This window comes from Lissotriton vulgaris, chromosome 3_1, assembly GCF_964263255.1.
Source record: "Lissotriton vulgaris chromosome 3_1, aLisVul1.2, whole genome shotgun sequence".
Lineage (NCBI taxonomy): Eukaryota > Metazoa > Chordata > Amphibia > Caudata > Salamandridae > Lissotriton > Lissotriton vulgaris.
In genome coordinates, this window is record NC_141689.1 from 1380824862 (window position 1) to 1380846733 (window position 21872).

Sequence of the window (21872 nt, forward strand, 5' to 3'; positions counted from 1 at the left end):
TAGATGAGTGACCACTAGTGGTACCAATAGTGGTTGATGACTTGATTTCAACTGAGGGAGAGACTACAACAGCTGCCCTGCTGTCACAGTGGCTTGATGGTCGACTGGGATGCTATGCTAATAAGTTTGTACATCGCGTGAATACAATATATGTCTTGGCACTTGAGTCAGATAGAAGTCTCACGTGAGCCAGAACAAGTGTGATTAGACCGCAGAGAAGAAAAGTAAAGTTTTTATCAGTTTTCTAAAGATTAGGTTGCGTTTGGAGGTCAGACATGGAGTTGCACCATTTAGATATAACATGAGAGAAACGTCTTCCACCCCAATATGCTTTTATGATTCTAGAACTTATTAATCTAGCTGCCTCACATTGTGAATCTATGCCAAAGCAATGCTACCTCACAGGAGGTGGGCCTGAGGAGTGAATGCTCTTCCAGGCTACATCAAGGAAGCTTAATTGCTTTATCAGGGGCAGGCCATTCCATAGCCCCTTGGTTAACAGGTATGTTTCAAGCAGTATGCACAGCTATACAATCGTCTCCAATATACCTCTAATGTTCCTCTAAGCATCTTGACTTTATAGGGTTTTTTTAATTCTGTAGAGTTCTTTACGATTGTTTTTGACATTGTAAAAACTGGGCTGTTGTCTCTGTCTTAATTCAATAAGGAAGTCATGTTCTTCTCACTCTATGTCGACTGTTACACCAAGTTATAATGTTGCTAGTTGAATTACAGCACCTTAAGTTGAAGTTTCATCTGGAGGTGGTGTTCTAACGGGATATTGCTCTAAAGGTTCCTCACCGACTGACTGCATTAGTTCCATGCATCTTTTGAACCTGGAACAAAGACCTCAAATGGTTGGGCCTAATATTCTTCTTCATCTGAGTCTGTCTGAGGAAGCGGTATAGACAGAAAATATGGATTTGTGCCCAGTGGTATTTGATGATCTAAATACTGCACGAGCGGTTTTAGAAAGCTTAGGAGTGTAGTACTGGCATTCATTTGGTGACAACTACCTCCTAAAAAGTAATTTTAAGTTAAATAAAACTCTTGCATAAGATGGTAGACTCTGCTGAAAAACTGGTTGCTCTAGCTAGGTTTGAGGGCCTAAAAACAAATCATTCTGAAAACCTGTCCTAACATTATCTGTGTAGCGTTAGAAATGCACTCTTTCTTGCCTCACGTCCAGATTATCAACTGTATTGCCCAGAATTAGTGTTGAGACATACTCAATTGCGCTCTTGGGCTTTTTGTTGTGAAGAATTTTACCAGTGTTGAGGCTCTGGTGGTTCTGATGCAGGACCAGATTATGGACTGCCTTCTGTTTCAACCCTTGGAAGGCTATGTTTCTTCAGTGTCAATGGTCTTTTCAGGTCCTCATGGCCTTGTGTTGAGAAGCAGATTGGTGGATAGTTTGATTACTTTTATCTATGGAGTGTGTGTTTTTATCACCCCTTTTTGGCAGCACTGGAAATCTAACGTGGGGGGGGGGGGGTGTCTGTACTTCTGCAGTGTTGTATGAAACTCAATACAATTTGTTTTACTCGAGCCCCTCATCATCCATAAATTATGGTTCTTCCAGGATTATTTGACTTTATGAGCCCTCATGGGAATAATGTCCTCATATGTACCCGAAGCAATGTTGTCTAGGTTTTTCTAGAGCCCACCTACAATTACAAGTTCCAGATAGCCCATTTACATTTGAAATACTGATGTGCTGAACAGCTTTGTCTGCTATGATCTTGAGGGACACACAGAATACAAATGCAATACTAATCAAACTGAGCCAACTTCATAGGACTTTGGGGACATGATCAAAATGGTGTATTTTCCATCCTCCAAGGAGACACTTTCATGCAACCTAGAATGTAAGCTAATAGGATTTAACATTAGTTGATGCCTTGATTAAGAGTCTTTTTGCATCTGACGTACTGTGAAATTCGATATTCTTTGGCACCATACAGTTGTCTTGCCACAATGTTGTTTTGAAGACAGATCGACCAATGGTGGGTGGGGGGCAATGTGGAGGGTGAGGGTAACTAAGATGGAGTCTGCATGCGGATGCACTGTGGGTTTTGGCTACATGTTTGCAAGTCATTCTTGACACAAAACTACATTTTTAAGTAAAAAAACATTTTCTATTCCGAACACAACACTAATGTATGTATAATAGATGCACACCTTGTGATATAATATACATGCAGAAATCATAAAATAAACGCAAGGCTAGGATATGCAGGCTGTATAAGAGAAGAGGGGGATTAGGATGGTGAAATAAGAAAGGAACAAAAAGTCAAAATACGGAGGAAGCTTCTCGGTTCACCAGGAAAGAGGCGCAGGGAGATGAAAGGGGTGCCACAGTGGGCTAAAAAGGGGTACGTGCGAGGGTCAGCGGCAGTGGGGCTGAACAAAAATTCAGATTTGGGTGCTGCAGTCAATGTTGCATCACTAAAGTCATAGGGATTGTGAAACTTCCAAGCGTAAAAAAAAGAAAGAACAAGTGTAGCAAAGGTATGCAACGGGACATTGGTAAGGGGCTAGTACGTAGCTGGGGGTGCTTTTAGGAAAACACTGTTGCAAATGTATTACTAATGCATGGTAGCGCAGTATCAATTATAGAAAGTATATTTTCTATTGAAATAGACACTAAATTTGCTAAGACACGTTATTTTTACTGACAAGCCAATAAGTTTTGCCTCTGCGAAATATATTGGTTTTATCAATGGTCTTTTAGACAAGTTGTACAGCAGCGTGAGCTGCTGTGCAACATGGATAAAAAAAATGTTAAAAAGCTATATAACACGGCCAGCGTTTCCCGAGTTATAGTGATTTTTTTTCTTTCAAAGTATGTTTACCTCACAGAAGTCGACATTTGTTAAGATAAAAGCTTTGACCCACTACAGATCTCTCATAAATCCAAAGCAAAAATGTTTTAACAACACACTCGACAAATGTAATGTTTTCCAGTTAAGTATTTTTAAAAGCAATAGAGCGGTATATTCGACTATGTGTACAGTTTAAAAACGGAAAGAAAAGAAAATATAAACAAGGCATAAATAATTCATGTAAAAAGCCCCTCAAGTGAAAAGGGTTACTAGGCTGATATACCATATAATGTCAGTCTGCGGATAGAAGGCCAGGCCTTTTTATCTTTTTGCCATCTCTCTTCGCTGAAAGAGCACACCATCCTCCATTTACTACAAGGCCCTTACAGCAAGAGTGCACAACAGGTCACCAAACAATTGCAGTTTCCAAGCCGATTTGCATAATGCCTTTCGGTCCCCATCCAAGCACTCAAAACGGTCTACTTTTTGGCAGGGGAAAAAAATCCACAAAATATGTGTAAATACAGCATGGGGGAGAGGGGTTAAGTAGCACAAGGGCGGTGAGAAACAAAACAGACGGGATGAAAATAGGCAGGGTGGTGTTAGAAACCGTCGGCGGGTGGGGAGACATACAGTGCCATGCACGCTTATTGAGTGCTCAGCCAAAATAAACAAAACTAGCATTTGCAATGCAATAGGACTCACATTTATGCAATACCTATTGCATTGAAAACGGGAGGGTTGGCGGGGGGCGAGAAGGTACAAACAATGGGGAGTGCGGGCGGACAAGAAGGCACGTACTGCTGGGGGGGGGGGAGAGGGTACGGGAAGAACACAGTACTCACAATCTAAATAACACATACCATGCAACACTCAAAGTAAAGGGGTCAGTAGCCGTGGAAGGATACAAATGGCGACATGGCTGTCATAAGGAGGGACTAACAAGCCTATAAACCAATTGGAAGGCAGCACTTAAGAACAACAAAGACACAAGCCTATGAAAAAGATGGGCGGGGAGTGGGCGTGGCTTCTCTCCCGTAGTCTACTACCACAGATCAACCCCAGTGCAGCGCTTGCGCGCTGGCTCAGGGCTCAACCTAAAAAGTACCTTCAGAAAAGTGTGGCCAGTGGAAGAACACTAACTGCAAACAGGAATATGTGCTGGGTCCATGACGACTGCAAGAGGAGGTGGGAAACCAGCATGAGGCGTGGCCAGTAAGAAGCAAGGAAACAAGAGTGAAGTGGATGCCAACTTATGTACTGATAAGTAATGGATGGGCTCTCAGCTCGTTTTTAAGCTTTTTTTCCCTAACAATAGCCTTCGCTGACAGTGTAGGCAGGCTACGATGAGGTGTTGAAATTTGGTTTCAGAAAATATGTCTTGATTTATTTTGATCCTATTAAAATCTGATTCCATCAAACTTCAGAATTACAAAAAAAATGTGCTTCATTTGTGCTTTCCTTATTGCTAATAAAGTCTGAAACATTTGTATAGTTCATTTACATCTATTTAAAATGTATGCGTTAGAAAAAAATGACTTCTACTGTATCCCTGCAAGACTGCCAAATAGTTCACTTTACAAAATCATTTGTCTGGCTTTGCAATTAAAGTAAAATCCAATCTCCACGGTAAACAGACATGTGCCGGACGTTCTTGCCTAACATTTGAAGTCTATTTTTGTAACACAGCCAATGTTACCGGATAAAAGCAAAATTTAAAGACCTCTTTATTGCTCAGTCACCTTCTGTACAGCTTCATGAATATTTTGGGCTTGCCACAGCAACCCCTGCACCTCTACCATCAGAGCCTATGATCAGCGGTTAGGAATCAAGTTGAAGCAAGGTACTCCTCACACAGTTCACATATGGAGAATTTATACTACAACGAGTGGTTGCTTGAAAAGCTAAGTCTTCAGCTCTTTCAAGAAGTGGGGAAGCATGGGACAGGCCAAATCTGAACTGGGATGGACTTCCATAACATAACCTAGTACGTGGGATACCATCTCATCTTTTGCTTCTACAACTGTCATAATTCCAGGCTGGTAATGCCACTCCCGTACAATGTATGTGTATGGTTTTAGAGGCAGTTGAATGGCAATTAAAAAGTTGCTACCAGGCTAATAGGTGTAACTCTTCATCCATCATCAATAAGTATATGTGGAGCAGGCATCCATTGTTGCTACGTTAATACATCAGCATAAGACAACTTTAGTAATACCCTCCTGTGAGTTCTCACTGTTCACAACTGTCTTCACATTCCAGTGTTCGCCTCTGCATTATGAAAGTGATTGAAATACTAACATTTGTGAGGTAACCATTTGAGCCTCAATGACAAAAATGTGCTAAGCTTTCCATATAAACGAGAATCATACATAAAATCTGAGTTTCCCTATAAAGAAAATCAAAAAGGAGGTAGATAGTCGTTTGTCATAAAAAAAAAAGCTGTCCTTACCTCCACACGTGTATATTTTCCTTTACAGTAGAACAAGCATATTTTGCCAACGAATGGCAACGAAACAAACACCTCCGATGTAACAGGCTACAAAAAAAAAATAAGAATGAATGTCTTGTTGATCATAAAAGCAAAAAGACTGCAAACACAGATAATCTTTAACATTCTAGCAGATGCAGCTTGCAAACAAAATATGGATATTGTGTACTTCCCTGCACCTAAATTTAAACGGCCATTTTAACAAGACTTACAAGTATGAAAAGGACATCAAAAGATACACCATGTGGGTTTTCAATCATTTGGGTGTTGTGAACTATGTAAGAGACTGCAAATGCAGCACACTAAGTGCACAATTTCGTTTTGTAGAAAACCTGCAATATGTATTCATCAAGTAAAACCCAGTCAATTCTACCTATAAATCCAGGTTACTTACTGTTACTTCGGATCCTAAAACACAGAGGCCTGAACCAGTCTCAATGATTTTGCAGCAGGGAATGCAAGTCTTCTAAGGGGAACTTGTTCAAACCTATAAATAACACATTTTTAGTGTTTACACTAATAAAAGAGGCTTTGCGGGGGTGTAATTAAAGCGTGCCCACATATAATTTTTTCAATATATTAGGAGATCCTAACCGATAAAACAATAAAAAAAATACCACCTTATAGTCTGCAGAAACCATCATTTGATTATCCAGAGTGATTTGGTAAGGGGAAAAGCTCAGTTCTTTAGGAACCAGAACCTAAATGTAAATGCTGGGAGATGTACAATCCTTGACCAACAAGGAAGGAAAATGATCTGGTTTGTTTGAGAGATGTAGATGGTAAGGTAAAGTGCATTTTAGATTAGAACAAATCCAAAAGGCAGTTGCAAAGAGTGAAATCAAGAAAGACCATATTCCATGCTCTTGTCTAAAAGAATACACAGGACAAGCATGTGCTTTCTTTGTTTTCAAGGTAGCTAACAGTGAGTGAAAACACCGGAGAGTGAAAGATTATAAACCTTGTAAGAAAGTGAAACTGTATGTTGGTGGGAGGTGGGGAATAGGGTGATTGCTGAACCACAGGGCTGAAAACATATCACTCTTCAGAGATCAAGCATAAGGACTGGAGGGACTACAGGGTTTTCGACACTTGCAATCATTTTGACTACTCTGCAGTCTCTCAGAAAGGTGGGTCAAACTCCTTGTGTTTCCTGTTTGTGTTATATTAAACTTAGAGGTAACTGGACCCTGAAGAAACAAAGTCTTACACAAAGAACAATGGAGGCAGCATATTTATCTGCGTAAGTCAGTCTTAACACCCAATATTTTAAGTATCATCATTACCAAAATATAGCAAGAATTAGGACTGTCCCTCTTGATACAAACAGCATCTGTGCAAACATTTTTTGCGGTCTGTAATATTGCCGCCTAAGGGCTTAGTGATAATATCTTACGACTTAAAAAATCTAATTTGCAAGAAAGGACATAAATGTGCATCAAATTCTAAGTGGCCTTCCAAGGTTTTCTTGATTATTATCACTGAAAGCTCACAATCAGTGGTGTTTTAGAACATCAGTATTATATATAGAAGCCAAAAGGCCCAGTTCAAGTAACCTCAAAAGTACAGTATGACATAGTCCAGAACGCCATTAATGCCATGCAAACTGTAACTTATGGTGTTCTTGAGTCATCATAATCACTATGGAAGATACAAATGTCATAGGTAACAAACCAATGGCATTTCTTCATTCGTGAATATCGAATTGGACGTCCATATAGAGTTCAAGGTTGTACTTTCAGTAAAGTTTCAAAGTCTTCTATATCACATCAATGCCATGCTATTCTCCAAGGTTCTCTCTTGGGTTACCAATCAAGTTACAAGCAGTTATGTTTGTAACAGACCAACTTGTTTTTTTTTTTTTAAACAGTTTCATGTTGGAGAACCTCAAATAAATGTATGTCTCAATAATATATATTTTTATTTTTTTTAAAAGATAAAAAATAAAGAAGAGGGTAACCCTTTTTAAGAGTAGCAGAGTGTGGGAGACATGGAAGTGTAAGCGAATGAATTGTATAACTTATAAAACTTTGCAAATTACGCAAAATACTGTATTACCAACATCAGTATGATGAACATTATCTAGTTGAAACATCTGGATTACCATATCTATTTCTGCCATTGTAAATACTGCTAATTTGGCAATAACCAAAATGTGCAGTCTTGACAAGATCAACGTTGCATCTTGCATGCTCTATCTTTTGGTTCAAAATTGGTACTGAAGAGCTACCTTTGAGGTATGGCAATGTTTGAGGAAAACAAAATAAGTGTATTTTGGGATACATGCCATGTAAAGACATGGGATCTTTGCTCATTAGAAAACAAATGTGTGTTTGTGGAACACGTCCAAGATCATTACCTACTACCTGCAAAATAATTCCATTACGGTAGATCAGCTCGACATTCTTTTATGCTGGAATATTGTACTCCATTTCATACCATGAATTTCATTTTACCAAACCTCCTGTCCAGCCCAAACTTCTTACTAAGTAATGTGCAACAGGACACTGCTCTGGCCAGACCACCTATGAACCTGCTAGGATCAACATTTTATAGGAACTGTTGTGAGCCCTTCTTTTAGTTGCACAAATACATAAAAAGGGGCTATAAAGCATGCTCACCTACAAAATAGGACACCCAGCATTCAGACATTAAGCATAATTTGTTGGTTGGACAACACATCTAATAATGGAACACGCGGTTTACATGTTAAGTATGTTACTTTCTATTAGTTATTTTCAGTACTCTGTTAAGTGACATTATTTGAAATTTTACACAACATTAGTTTAAAAAAAAACTGAACTGACTTGGATTGGATAATCTGCCGGAATATTAAAATATGTTAAACATTACACTCTAAAAATTAAAACAATACAATGATTCCATAGACACACGTTAATAGTTCGATTATACAGCTCTTACATATAAACAAATGAAAAAAAAGGTTAACTCTGCTTATTTGCAAACTGAGAAATTAGTGTGTCACTAAATTTAAAAAAAATTAAAAAAGGCTAAAAAGCTAACTTTGAAAGGAACTTAAGGTTAATTAATATGTTCATAATGGCTCTCAAATAATAAAAAAAGTTAAACTAAAAAATTAAGGTGCTACCTTCACATTGTATCCCACACTCGAAGCACTAATACAAGCTTTACTTCCAAGATAAGGGATTTAGTAGGTTACATAGACTCTTGAACCAAAAATGAATCAATACCTAAAATAAAAATGTTTGTTTTACACAATCAAACCACCCTCCTTCATGCTATCTTGTATCATATGACAACACATTTACAATCATCTGCCCATCAACCCAAATGCATATGACGGCAGATAGACTGTTATATCTGCACACATATGCCAGCACATTACCACAGACCCAGAATCACACATCCACACAGCTACATTTATCTTCCCACACTCAACAAATATGAATAATACACATCAAATGGGCACAGTCATTAACCTCCACCTCTACACACCATTAAGACACTGCACCTACCTTCATACATCCATGCATACACAATAGTATATACTAATAAGCATAACACAGCAACACATACTATTGTATGCTAACATGATCACACAGCCAACATTTACCAGTGATAAACACCAATAGAGCAATAACTTATTGCAAATGTAAGAGGATTTGTCCACATACAACATTGCATTCACACACTACTGTATGCTCAAACATGTTCTAAAATACACCTGCACCACAATTATATACTAATACAACTAATGTGATCTAATAATTTTCTCTTTCATGCTGCTACTCCCCGAAATATTTGCACACTGCACTTTGGCACTTTAGTATTGAAGCTGCTATTGAATACGTGTGATAACCTTGCAACATATGTATTGATTAGTTGTAGAGCTGAGTTTAGCTTTTAAATATTTTTATGATAACAGATTATGCAAGTGATTATGGGAAATGTTTAAATGATAATCTTGCAATACACCCATTGATTAGTTGCATAGCTGAATGTGGTTTTAAATTGTTTTTTATGATGATGGACTATGTAAATGATTATGAGAAATGTTTGTACTTTTATGGATAATGCATATCCGAATAAAGACCAATGAAACTGAAACTGAATATTTTTAATATATGCAAGTCACTCTCTAAGGAAGGCCTCCTGAGCCAAGGAAGCAGGATGCATTATATTAAAGGTGTGGACATGTAAGTGCAAGCTTATATGTCCCTAAAGTGGGCTTTACCATTAAAGACACTATAAGTGATAGACGGTCCACAGGATAACATGGGCTGGCACCTGGGCAAACCAGGGGTTTCTAGCTCCATTATGGTACTGCTTAAATATGTCATATTTGGTGCCAAACCACGTGCCTCATCATCCCTGACAGAAAAATTCTGTCCAGGACAATTAGGTATGCACCAAGGTGACTACCCTAGAGGTTGACCACCAGGTTGCCTCAACCTTTCCTGTACTCTGGCTGCCAGCCCACGCTTGTTGCAGCCAAGAAAGGAATGTGACCCCCTGCCAGGAGGTGTGAACGCTCCCAGGAGTCAGAAAAAATGGGCAGGATAGAAAAGAGGTGTCCTCTCTCTCCGGGCCAGGATCGCTAGTGAAGTGGCACATCAAGGCAGAGCCTCAATGGCTGCGTTATCTGTGATATCTAACCAGGCTGCATCCCAGTGGAGAATACAGCCCTGCCCTCAGGCACATTGCACTCAGGCAGGCGGGGACATTATATATTCAGGGGGGTGTACAACCCCAGAGGCCTAGCCACACCTCTAGGGTGAGCTACCTGCTCTGTGCAACTAAGGAAGAGTTCTGGCATTTTCAAAAGTGGTACAATAGTGGGTTTTGGGATAAAAGGTGACCTACAAACACAGATGTGGTCCCCTCATGGGCAGGTTAGTTGCAGGGGCTAGTCTTTTGGCCACTTTCACCCACACCCATAACTTCCCTAAACCTAGGATTTAAAGGCACCCCTGACATCACAACCTCAGTCCTGATCTGACTTAAAACAAGGACAAAAGAGACATGTGTCTGCGAGAACAGGAGCTTCACAAACCAAAGGTGTGATACTCCGAGCACCTGTGGCAACCTTTCTGCAACTGCATGAATGCGGTTCTTCCTGGAACAAAGTTTGGTTCCCCCAAACAGAGGGGCCCCTTTGAGACTCCCCTGGCCTAGTGGTAATAGCTTGCTGCAACCATAGATAAAAACAGTATACCAAATATGAAGAAATGCTGGCCATCGTGCCCTCCGAGGAATCAAAGTGGTCAAAGTGGAAAAGCACGTATGCATCCAGACATTAAAGAAGAGGTAGAACACAGTCAGTTAAGAGACTAAACTATAAAACAAAAAATAAAACGGATAGCCTAACCCAGTCACTTCTGGTTTCTCATGGATCGAACTTCTATAAGTCCCTGTTTTCTTTTTGATGATAAAGGCCTCTGGCTAGCTGAAATCAGGAACTGGAACCAAGGGACAGCAGGCAGCTAAGGGTTATGGGACGCAGAGTTTTAAAGATCTAGCAGTAAGGTATCTTCCAAGGGTGCACAATCTATACCCCTCAATAAGATTGCCAGGCAGCTTCCTTCTCCAGTAACAGCACCAAGTTTAAATCAGGAGAAGAGCTAAGATTCACTCCTCTGTGAGCCAGAGAGGCAGTTACCTTCCTTCAATGATGGCTCAAAGCTCTGCGTAGAACATAGAGTTCCCAGGTAGACCTGCAAACAGCTCACTCCTCCAGTGATAGCTAAGAACTCAGCCCTAATCTGAGCTTCCTTCTGCAGGGCAGTCCACAGAGGCACTCAGACTCCTCTCCAGGGTGTCAGGCAGTCACGTCCACAGACTTTTTCTCAGTTGGTATCCTAAACTGGCCTCCTCCGTTCTCTAAGGAAGAATGGTGCTTTGCACTCAGTTCTTTTTCTGAAGTACAGAAGCTTGGATCCATTCCCTTGCGGGCAGTCTCAATGGCTAACTCACCTACTCACCATCACCTACTACCAAGCCAAGTGGCTTTGGTGTTACCTGCACAAAGGTTGAGCCACAGTTCTTATAAATCGATTTTGCATGCCCAACTGGGAAAATTCACAATGAGGGAGTTGTTAAAACTCACTTCTGCACAGTAGAAAGGAGGTGGCGATAGGAGGAAGAACAATTGTTGACCATTTAAACAGGTGTCCATCACAGAAACATCTTCCCTACCTCTTACAGCTAGCAACATGATATTATGAAGGTGACAAGAGGTACTGCAAAATATTTGTCAGACTAAGCTGCTGAGCTCAGTCATTATCATCCACTCTTTGCAAAACATGCCTTAAGTATTTAAAAAAGCCAATCCAATAGTCTTTTAATTTCAAATTTCTTTTATTGGTTTCAAGAAAGAGCACAGGCAATACATTGCAAAATGAGAGCTCCATGTATAAGTAGCGTATGAGACACCAGCATGTCTTCTCCACAGAGCAAACTGCAATCGAGATACATGGGCCAAACCGTAAGTATGAGGCACAAGCCGTATGTGTTGAGCCTATTAAGAGAACATAATCTTAAGAACAAAAACCAAAACCCCCCTCCGCCCCCATCCCCAACCAGTGTGCCGGATCAGTAAAGCAATCGTCAAGGTATCCATAACTCGCTCAGCTTGGTCCCTCATTAGGTCGGTGAGAGCCATTTGGGGTCTCTGTAAGGCGCAATAAGCGGAGGTATCTAGGGCACGTAATTTCGTTAAATTCATTCGAGAGAAGGGATAGTAATGGTAGAGTGTGGCCTGAATGCGTTCCATTCCCACTGTGTAAACCATATTTTGTGCAGCCATCCCGTGTGAGTGGGTCTAGTGGCCGTCCCCCAGAGTGACAAGATGTGCTGGGAAGCAGCTTGCATGGCAATCCCCATTTGGCGCCCTTGTATGGATTTCAGGGGGAAGGTGAGTGCATTGGGAAGGCCTAGGATAGTATAGGCTGGAAATCTCGGGATTTCAGTGCCGAATTTGCTGTCTATGTCATCTAATACCGCTTTCTAGTAGTCCCTAACTTCTCGGCAATCCCAAAGGAGATGAGTCATAGTACCTTCCTCCCCGCAGCCCCTCCACCAAAGCGCGCTACGGGTTGGATTCCCTTTGAGGAGCCGAACGGGGGTAAGGTGCCAATAAATGGCCAATTTCACCGCTGCCTCTCTGCCTGCAGTGTTGCGTGTCGTGTGGGATGCACTATAGTATATGTAGCACCATTCCTGGTCCGTCAGTGTCCTCTCTAGCTCCGCCTCCCAGCGCTTCTGCCCCGCTGCACGACCCATCGCAAGTGGGGGTGTGAGCAACTTATAGAGTTCCGTGATGAGGCTTTAATCCCATTTCTTAGTCACTAGCCACTTTTCAAAGTCTGTCATTCGTCTGCCAACAAGTGGAGCATAATCAGGGTGTGTGAGCCAGTGCCGAAGTTGAAAATATTGGAAAAGTTGGGGTGAGGTAACACCTTACCCCAGGGGCAGATCTGAGAGGGGGAGAAAACCCTGCAGATCGTTGAGATGACCTGCCGCTAGTACTGCGCCACTGTGAGAAGGTGTGAGGATCATTGCCCAGTGGGAACTCTGGGTTGTCTAGGAGGGGAGTGAGCGGGGAGGGGAAGGTCGTAAGGCCTCTTAACGGCGACCGTGTCCCAGACTCGCAAAATGGTGCGGGTGATAGGCGACTTTTGGAGGTATTGCGGCCTGTTATGCGGGTGGAGAAATGGAATCTTCCAAAGGGACGTCTGGGCCATCGCCTGTCTTGGAACAACCATCTTTTTTCAGATGCCGGTCTTTACCACTCCACTAAGTAGTGGAGCTGTGATGCTTGAAAGTATTGCTGGAGATTAGGGATCCCAAGACCCCCCTCGTCCATGCCCCGATACGCTAATTGTTTATGTAAGCGCAGACGTTTCACCCCCCCCAGATGAATTGTTGAAAGGCAGCTTGTAGGTTTGCGATGGCGCCAGATGGAGGCATCACTGGGATAGTTTGGAAAATATATAGAATCTTGGGCAGGGCCAACATCTTCACCGCCACAATTCGCCCCAACAGGGAGAGTGGTTGTTTGGATCACCGTGTCAGATCTGCGCGAATCTGGGATGTAAGGTTTGCGTAATTTAGGGCTACCGTTGAGTCCGTGGATGAGGTAAGGGTGATACCCAGGTACGGAATCTGCGTTCTCATTTGCAGGCCCCCTCCGTACTCTGGCGTGCCCGCAGAAGAACGGGTATTTCTGCCCAGTGGTAGTATCAGTGATTTCCCCCTGTTCATCCTGAGGCCAGACACCTCACCAAAGGACTCCATCTCCCCCAAAAATGCAGGAACTGAGCGCTCAGGGTGATCGAGAGCAGCTATAATGTCGTTGGCGTATAGGCCGACCGTTGTGGTTCCCTACCAAAAGTGATGCAGTGAATATTCGGATTATCGCAGATCTTTTGTGCTAGCGGCTCCACATATAGAGCAAACAAAAGAGGCGAGAGGGGGCACCCCTGCCTCATGCCATGCTGGATCTCGAATGGCCTCGAACGCAAGCCACCCAGGCGAACCCGCGCTTGGGGGTAGTGATAGCAGCTCGCGATCCAAGATTGAAAGCGATCCCCTATCTTTAAGTGAGCCAAGACCCGTTGTAAGAAAGTCCAGTCGACCCGGTCAAACGCTTTTTCGGCGTCAATGGCCAGCAAGGCTGAGTCTGACTGTTGGAAATGGGCCTTGTATACCAGGTGGAGGATCCGTTTGGTGTTATCACTACATTGTCGGCCTGGGACGAAGCCCGATTGATTGGGTTCAAGAATCCCAGGCAAGTATGGCCCAAGGCGTGCAGCCAGCACGCCTGTAAAGAGCTTCAGATCCAAGTTAAAGAGGAAGATAGGGCGAAACGCTGAGCCATGTGTGGGTTCCTTGCCGGGTTTAGGCAGCACCACAATCTCGACCTCCAACATATCCGGAGGGATGGAGCCCGGGCCACAGAAGGAGTTGAAAAGCTAGGAGCCAATAGCGGGCTGAAGGTTTTATAAAAACCGGCGGAATAACCGTCCGGACCTGGAGATTTGAGGGGTCGAAGGCGGGATATAGCTGCCACCACCTCATCTAATCAGATGGGGGCCTCCAAGGCGTCCGCTCTGGCCGGGGAGAGCGCTGTGGTCGCCACATTCTCCAAGTATGTATCGATGTCCGTACCCAGGACAGTGTCGGCTCGGTATAATGAGGAGTAGAAGCGCCGAAACGCCTCCGCGATCTGTGACTCCTCTTTGATTTCATCGCCGTTCTCGCCCTTTAGGCCCTGAATCTTCGTGCGTTGGGTTTTTGCTTTCAGCACGCTAGCAAGTAGGCGACCGGTCTTGTTCCCTCCCACATAGTAAGTGTGGTGGAGGCGCAGGGCGGCAAACTCTGCCCTATCCGTATCCAAGCTGGCCAATTCGGCCCTGGCAGCTTTTAATTCCTTGGAGCCCCGGTGCGGCTGTGAACCCTTTCGAGTTCAGGTACCTGGGCAATCAGGTCCTCTCGTTTCACCGTACGGTCCTTAGCCTCCGCCCCTGCTATTGCGATGAGTTTGCCACGAGCCACTGACTCCAGGGCACCACACAGGGCTGAAGCTGACGTCTCGGGCGTGTCATTAATGGCCAGATAATCAGTGATGCACTTGCGAAGTTGCTTAGTGACGTCTGGGCACTGCAGGAGAGTTTCGCGTAACCTCCACCTTCCGGGGGATGCCTAGTTTTGGGAACCGTGAGTGTAAGCTCGATCACGTCGTGGTCTGAAAGAGCTGCTGGCACAATGCAAATGTCGGCCAGTCTGGCGTTCAAATCAGAGGATCCGAGAAAATGATCCAGTCTGGCATAAGTGCGGGGGACATGTGAGTAAAATGTGTATTGTGACGCCCCAGGGTGTTTGGCCCTCCATAAATCCACCAACCCCCGTTCGTGTAGCCAAGTCTTGCCTGCAGTGGAGAGGGTGTCTGTATCCCTGTATCTATGCCCTGCGTTAGTGTCCATCACCAGGTTTAGGTCCCCCCCCCCTATAAGCAAGAGCGGGTCAGAGGATTGAAGAGTCTCCAAGATGCTGACTTTCAGAGAGGATTCCTGTCCCGTATTCGGTGTGCATAGGGAACCTATTGTCAGCTGCTGGCCGCCTATCAAGAAGCTATATGCTAGGAGCCTACCTTTGATCTCCCCCACCTTATCCGCAATCCGTCCCTGAAAGCGCCTAGACACCAGAAGAGCCACCCCTGCCTTTTTCTCTGATAGAGAAGAGAGGAATTGTTGGGGGAAAGCGCAGGATCGCATCCTGTGCCAATCCTTCGCAAGTAAATGGGTTTCTTGGAGTAAACAAATCTCAGCCCCCGAGTTTTCCAGATAGGAGATCACTGCCCTTTGCTTAACGGGATTATTCAGGTCTTTCCCATTAAGGGTCAGTACCTTCAAGACTGAGTTTTTCATCTCAGGGTGAAGGGGTAAAAGGCGCTACGTGAGGTTGAGGACATTGTGGTGTGACATGTATGTGTATAGCGATCGATCCAGTACATTAACCCCCCCCCCCCCCGGCACACTGGTTCCCACCCTTGACCCCCCCTCTGCCCAAACCAAACCCCAACTGAATCCACCCCCCCCAGAACCCCAACTGTGGCTCCCAGTTCCTGGACCCTCACCCCCGCCACCCGCCAACCCCCTTCCCCAACCGGAAACCTAACATTGTCATACTCCCAGGCCTATCTGAACACAGTTCAGGCTTACGGAGTCCTTACGTGGAGGAGTGTGTGGCGGTGGCGACCTCTTCGGCCCACCCCCATCCCCCCCCAGACCCGCTGATCCAGATGCAAAGAAAACCCCCCGCTGAATGCTGCAATAGCTGTTGCACCAGGGCACGGTGCATGTCCCGGGCGGCTATTCAGACGTCGCTGTGTCCTTGGACATCTCCTGGACGGCTGCTGCCTGTTCTTGCGCCATCGTTGCCTGGTCTGGTTTAAGAGACACCCTGGGCGAGTGTCTGCGCCCCACCCGTTGCCATCCATCGCCTGAAATCCGTGATGAGTTCTTATGCGAGGGTCGTTCCGATGGGTCGTCCGTCGTTGAAACGTCATTGTGGTCTATGCCAAGCAGTGCGCATGTGTTCCGTAGGGACCTGAGTTGTTGTAGGGCTCCGTTCAATTTGAAAATGAGCCTAAAGAGATGGCCCCAGGAGTAAGGAATTCCTTTATCCTGCAGAAATGTCGTGGCTGGTTTGAAGGCCTTTCTCTTTTACAGAGTGATGGCCGAGAGGTCCAGATACAGTGCCACCCGATGGTACTAGTAGCGGAGGGGTTGCTTTTTGCAGGCTACCTGCAAAATACGTTCCTTTAAGGGGAAGTCAGGGAGGAACGCCAGAATATCCGGGGTGGGGGGGGGGGGGGGGGGGGGGGGGGGGCTTTGAGGCCCGGTCAATTCGGATGTAGAAATCCTCCCCTTCTCCCAGAATCTCCCTGAATAGGCCCTGCAAGAGGGTAACATCAGTCTCTTCCGCTTTAAGTGGTACGCCTCGAATTCTTATGTTATTCCTTCGGTAGCGGATTTCAAGGTCCTCCGCATGCGCCTGTAGGTTGACCTGTTCCTTGAGGCGCACCTCTTCTTGCTGCAACTGCTCCACTGCTCCACCTCCTCACTTCTAGTCTGATCGGCATTTTACACTGCGGCCACTCGCTCCCCCAGGCCATCCACATCCCGGCGGAACTCGCGGAACTCTCCTGCCATGTCCTGCTTTAATGTCTGGAAGTCCTCGCGTAATGTGTTAAAAAAGGGTTTCCAGGAACGATTTGGTGATAGGGGGCCCCTCATCCTCTTGCCCTGTTGCGCTCTTCACCGCCGCCAGGGTCGTAGGGCTCCTCTCTCCCTTAGGGGCGCCCTTTACCAACATGTCCGTAATCGTGCGCCCACCTCTGTGTTGCCCCAACGCCATGGTGTCTGCGCCTGTCGTCCCCAGAAGGCTTCAAGGTGGCTACCGCCGTGGGGGAATCCGTGCCCCAGAGGGCGCGCTCTTCTAACAACTGTGGCCAGGCCCACCGGGCTGTTCACCCCACGCAGTGAAACCGTGGCGCTCCCGATGAGGTCGGGCAATTGCGACCCTTCCACAGCTGTGCCTCCAAGGCCCAGACAGCATGGGCCCCTCCGCCGCTCACCTTCCCAGGACGCGCGTCAGCTGGACACCCGGGTCTCCATGCAGCTTTATTGGACCCCTTGCAGCCGCCCCTATGTCCTGGGCACCTGTGGTCCTCCGCCGGGTGCTTCGATATCGGCCGCCGTAATGCTCCACCGGCCCCTCCTAGCCTGAGCTGGCCAGTGACCATGCGCAGGGCGGGCTTCTCCCGCTAGGCCCCAAGGCCTGGGGCTAAATTTTACGTTGCTGGGTTGAGGTCTGCTGACCTGTTCGCTGCAGCCTGCAAGCGTGCTCGACTGCCCCACCAGAGGGTGCCTCGCCTCGTTCTACTGTTGCTTCGGGCCGGCTCCGCCCGCGGCGCCCCGGTGCAGCCCCAGGCAGTCACTCCTCAGCCAAATCTCGTGAGCTTGCCTCACCGGCGGGGATCAGAACCAGTCATTCCGCGACCCTGGCCGCCATGACACTGCGGACGAGTCGCGTTATGTGGCGGGCTGCTCGCAGCGTCTGCCCAGATGCCCCCACTCGCCGTTCCGGCCGACCGGGTCAGAGAATCCCCCAACCTCTATAGACCCGATGACCCTGTTTGGGGGTTGTAGGTGTTGTTGAGAGGTCTGGACAGGGGCTCGGGCCGGGAGCTTCACAGACCCACGTCTGCCTCGTCGCCATCTTGGCCACGCCCCCATCCTATAGTCTTTTGAGAAGTCGAAGGATGTTAATAAACTCTACTATCACAAATCACAGTACAGAGCTCAAGCTTTCCTCACACACAAAAATAGTATAGCACAGATTGCTTTACTACAAGCTTCGTTTGTAATTGGGTCAAACAGAGGGCAACTAAAGAGCAGGTTTAGATGCCAGGGCAATACACTGACCCTCCCTCCTCCCAAAAAAACACGACAACAAAGGTAGCTTGTGTTAAAACTGTCCGTACACTAATTACTGATAAAGTCTCATCTTGCACCCTGCACACATTTGGGAAGGGATCAACTAGAATAATTACTAACTTTCTATGCCTCACCCAGAGTATTTCTACAATGTTTACACAAATGACCAATGCAGGGAATATTGTGACCACTACTAGAGGCCACACACACACTGTGCTATGTACAGATATTGGTTTGGGGGGGGGGGGGGATGCTTCCTGAGGTAAGGTGTCAAAAGGACAAAGGCCCATCTTGAATACTGCTGGCTAGTAGTTGATGTGTCATTTGGTGTACTGTGACTGCAATGTGGAAGCTACCTAATCACTATGACATATTGGGATAATCAAAGGTATTTTGGAGCACAGTATGCTGTATAGCCAATCACACTTTTGCTGCAGTTAATGCAAGCATCTCTGAACCCACATGGTATCTCTTTCTGCAGACACAGTATGGCACTAAAATATCTCCCTCATCTAATTTGAATTGCTGTGAAGACAATATGAAAAAACACAATAAATAGTGGGATACCTTGAAGGGAATATTGCTGCAATTCCAGCAGAAGAATAACAGGTCCATGATAATAATTTAACAACCATAAGCAGTTTAAAAAAAGAATCTCAAGAAGCCACTCTGATGGCACCTCTGGGCTAAATGGCCAGCCCCAATCTTTATGTAATCAAATCGACAATTCTGGACAAAGAAATTGAACTTGCTGTTCATCCCAGGCTTACAAAGCAAGGTAGTGCCTGAATCATGTAGAGGGGCGATTATCCATCCCATTTTTAAATTCAGCAATAAATCCAACGTTGAATATTATCGACTAAAAGTGGTTCTATACACAGAGGTCAAATACTTTGCAGGTCTTCTGCTACCCTATTTGGAATCCTGGCTAACTGAGCAGATGTTAATCCCCATTCAGCAAACTGGCTTTTGGCAAGATAAGGGAACTGTTTACAACCTAATGTCGCCATCAGGTTGTAATGAGCAAAAATGTTATTGAAACAGTTTATTATACTCATGTTTTGCTGATTATAATTCAGAATTAAAGAGAGTCTCTAAAAATTAGGGGAGGTTCAAAGTTTCACGCTGGGTTATTCCACCTAGCCTGCTAAAATCAACTCTACTTTTATACCAATATAAGGAGTTGTGTCAAAATAGGCAATAATCATTCAGTCTTTATTCAACTTATTGTTTGCAGACCTTCAGGTGAACTTGATCACACAATTATGCACCACCCGAAGCTTAGGAGAAACTGGATATTAAACCTACTGTACGCTGATGATGTAAATTGTACATGTAATTATATAGAGGTTACGGCCCCTGATGAGGAACTGAAGCGTTTTGCGGCAAATAGCATGCTACTTCGGAAGCAAATAAAAAAAATGTTTTGTTTTTTGTTCTGTGTTGGGTGTGTTAGGTTTGTGCTCTTAATTTTCTTGTGCATTTAGTAGGGTCTGGGTAGGGAAAGAATGAAAGGAGTGGATTTCAAAAAAGGGAAGCAGTGAATTGTTGTGTAAATAACGGTTGTGTATGCTTGTTAGTGTGGCATGGTTTAAAAGGAGGTGTGAAAGATTGAGAAGAATGTTTGGGAGTTCAAAGTTGTCAGAGGATTGGAATGAGTCCGAGGGCGAAGGGATTTGAAGGACAGGATTTTTTTTATAATAGCAAAGCATAAATAATTTATACAAATATATATATATGACCAAGATCATGGACGTGGTTGAAACGTGCATTTTTGTTATGCAAAGATAAACAACCTCATATACCTGAAAAGCGGGCTTGTGAAGTGTTTTTTTCCACTTTCTTCTGCTTTGGAATATATATATATATATATATATATATATATATATATATATATATATATATATATATATATATATATACACACACACACACACACACACACATCACAAAGGACGCAGCGTTACGTTTTTGAAAGATTTATTCGGCAACACTCAACCAATGCGTTTCAGCCCTCTCACGGCTTTGCTCACGGTTAGTGAGTCCTTTCTCTATTGCACTTAATATACCCATATGGCCTAATGTGGCTTTATGGGTAGTGCCATTCAATTGTGAAAAATGTATTAACACTACATATAAAAAGAAGAACATATTACTGTTAACATTTCTTATGATGGAGTTAACACTATGATGGATTATAACAATACAGTATCGTGCAGTATGGCATTGAAATTGCAAGCAATTACATGGTGTCATGTTTAACTGATCTAAAGAAACATTGTAAATGTATCTGAACGAAATGTCAGAACTTTTTGAATTGGATACTATATCCCTACAAAGAGACATTGTAAAGGGGCGTGGCTTGGCCACCAACAGGAATGGACGCGTGAGCACGAAGCTCCGTGCCCACCTCCCGTTTTATCCTGTATAATTTGGCCCTGCTGTCCCTAGAGGGCTGAACATCTCCACCTCCAGCCCCGCAGACCCTGGGGAGCCGTCCGGTGTAGCGAGGGCCAACCAGCAGCTGCGAAACGCCGAACAGCCATGCAGTCCTTCCGTCCGGCGCGGGCCATCTTTTTGCCGCCTACACTGGAGAGCCCATCCCCGGCCTCGAGTACCCAGCTGGCCGGGCCGCAGTGCGAGAGAGCCGGCACCAACTTGCGGCAGCAGCCGGTGTACCGGCGAACTCTGGAGTGAGGACACCGGAGGGGCGACTGGCCTCGGAGCAGCCGGAGATCCCAGCGGTGCCCCGATGTGGCCCTGGTGGGCTGAAGAGGCGCTGCATCCTAGAGCTGCTCGGACCTCGACGTGAGGTTGCGGGGGGCCCAGCTAAGCCCCGGTACATGCGGTTACCACCGACGGCCCGTCAGCCCCTTGGCCCAGAGCGAGCGGAACGGTGGAGGAGACTGGTGGTAACGCGGAGGGACACCCATTGATGCCTTTATGGGGCAGCGCTGCGCACCCGCACGAGCTGGAGCACTTGGCCTAGGCCCTGGCCGGGATTCTGCTGCTAGGAAAGGCCCTATGGCCTCCGTGATCAGAGGTACGAATTATTACTATAGAAGGGTGCTCCTGGCTAACTGGCCTTGGGGGTACATTTGCGGACAAAGACCAGTGAACTGCATGAACGTTGGTACGATGGGGAAACTGCGATGCCCCCTGACCCTGCGGCGGCCCTACCCGGAGATCGGGACCTGGGCCTGTCCGAGGACCCCACAGCGGGACTACAACAGCGACAGATGGAACAGATCCTGAAGGCCGTTGCTGACATGAGGGAGGCCCTTCATCATGACATTGCCCAGGTGTCCACTGGATTAGGACTCTTGCAAGCAGACCACGGGAAGCTGGTGGACCAGCTCAAAAAGCGACAAATGCCGTCCTGGGGGACCTGCTGAAGAAGAGGGCCGAAGACGCAGAGGGTCGCAACCGGCGCAACAATATACGCGTGGTGGGTTTGCCAGAAAAAACAGAGGGGGTTGACATGGTGGGCTACCTGGAGACCTGGCTGCGCGAGGTGGTTGCTCCTGAGGGGCTGACTCAATTCTACACGCCGGAGCGGGCTCACTGGGTACC

At 45.5% G+C, this 21872-nt stretch overlaps 1 protein-coding gene across 1 annotated transcript in view; it reads right to left on the bottom strand.

The window, feature by feature from the left end:
• The window catches only part of TDRD7 (tudor domain containing 7), a 1355384-nt gene that overhangs the window by 503343 nt on the left and 830169 nt on the right, over positions 1-21872 (bottom strand). Inside the window, exon 12 of the mRNA XM_086961853.1 lies at positions 5278-5364. Coding sequence (XP_086817979.1) covers positions 5278-5364 — 87 coding nt within the window. The remainder of the gene's footprint in view (positions 1-5277; positions 5365-21872) is intronic.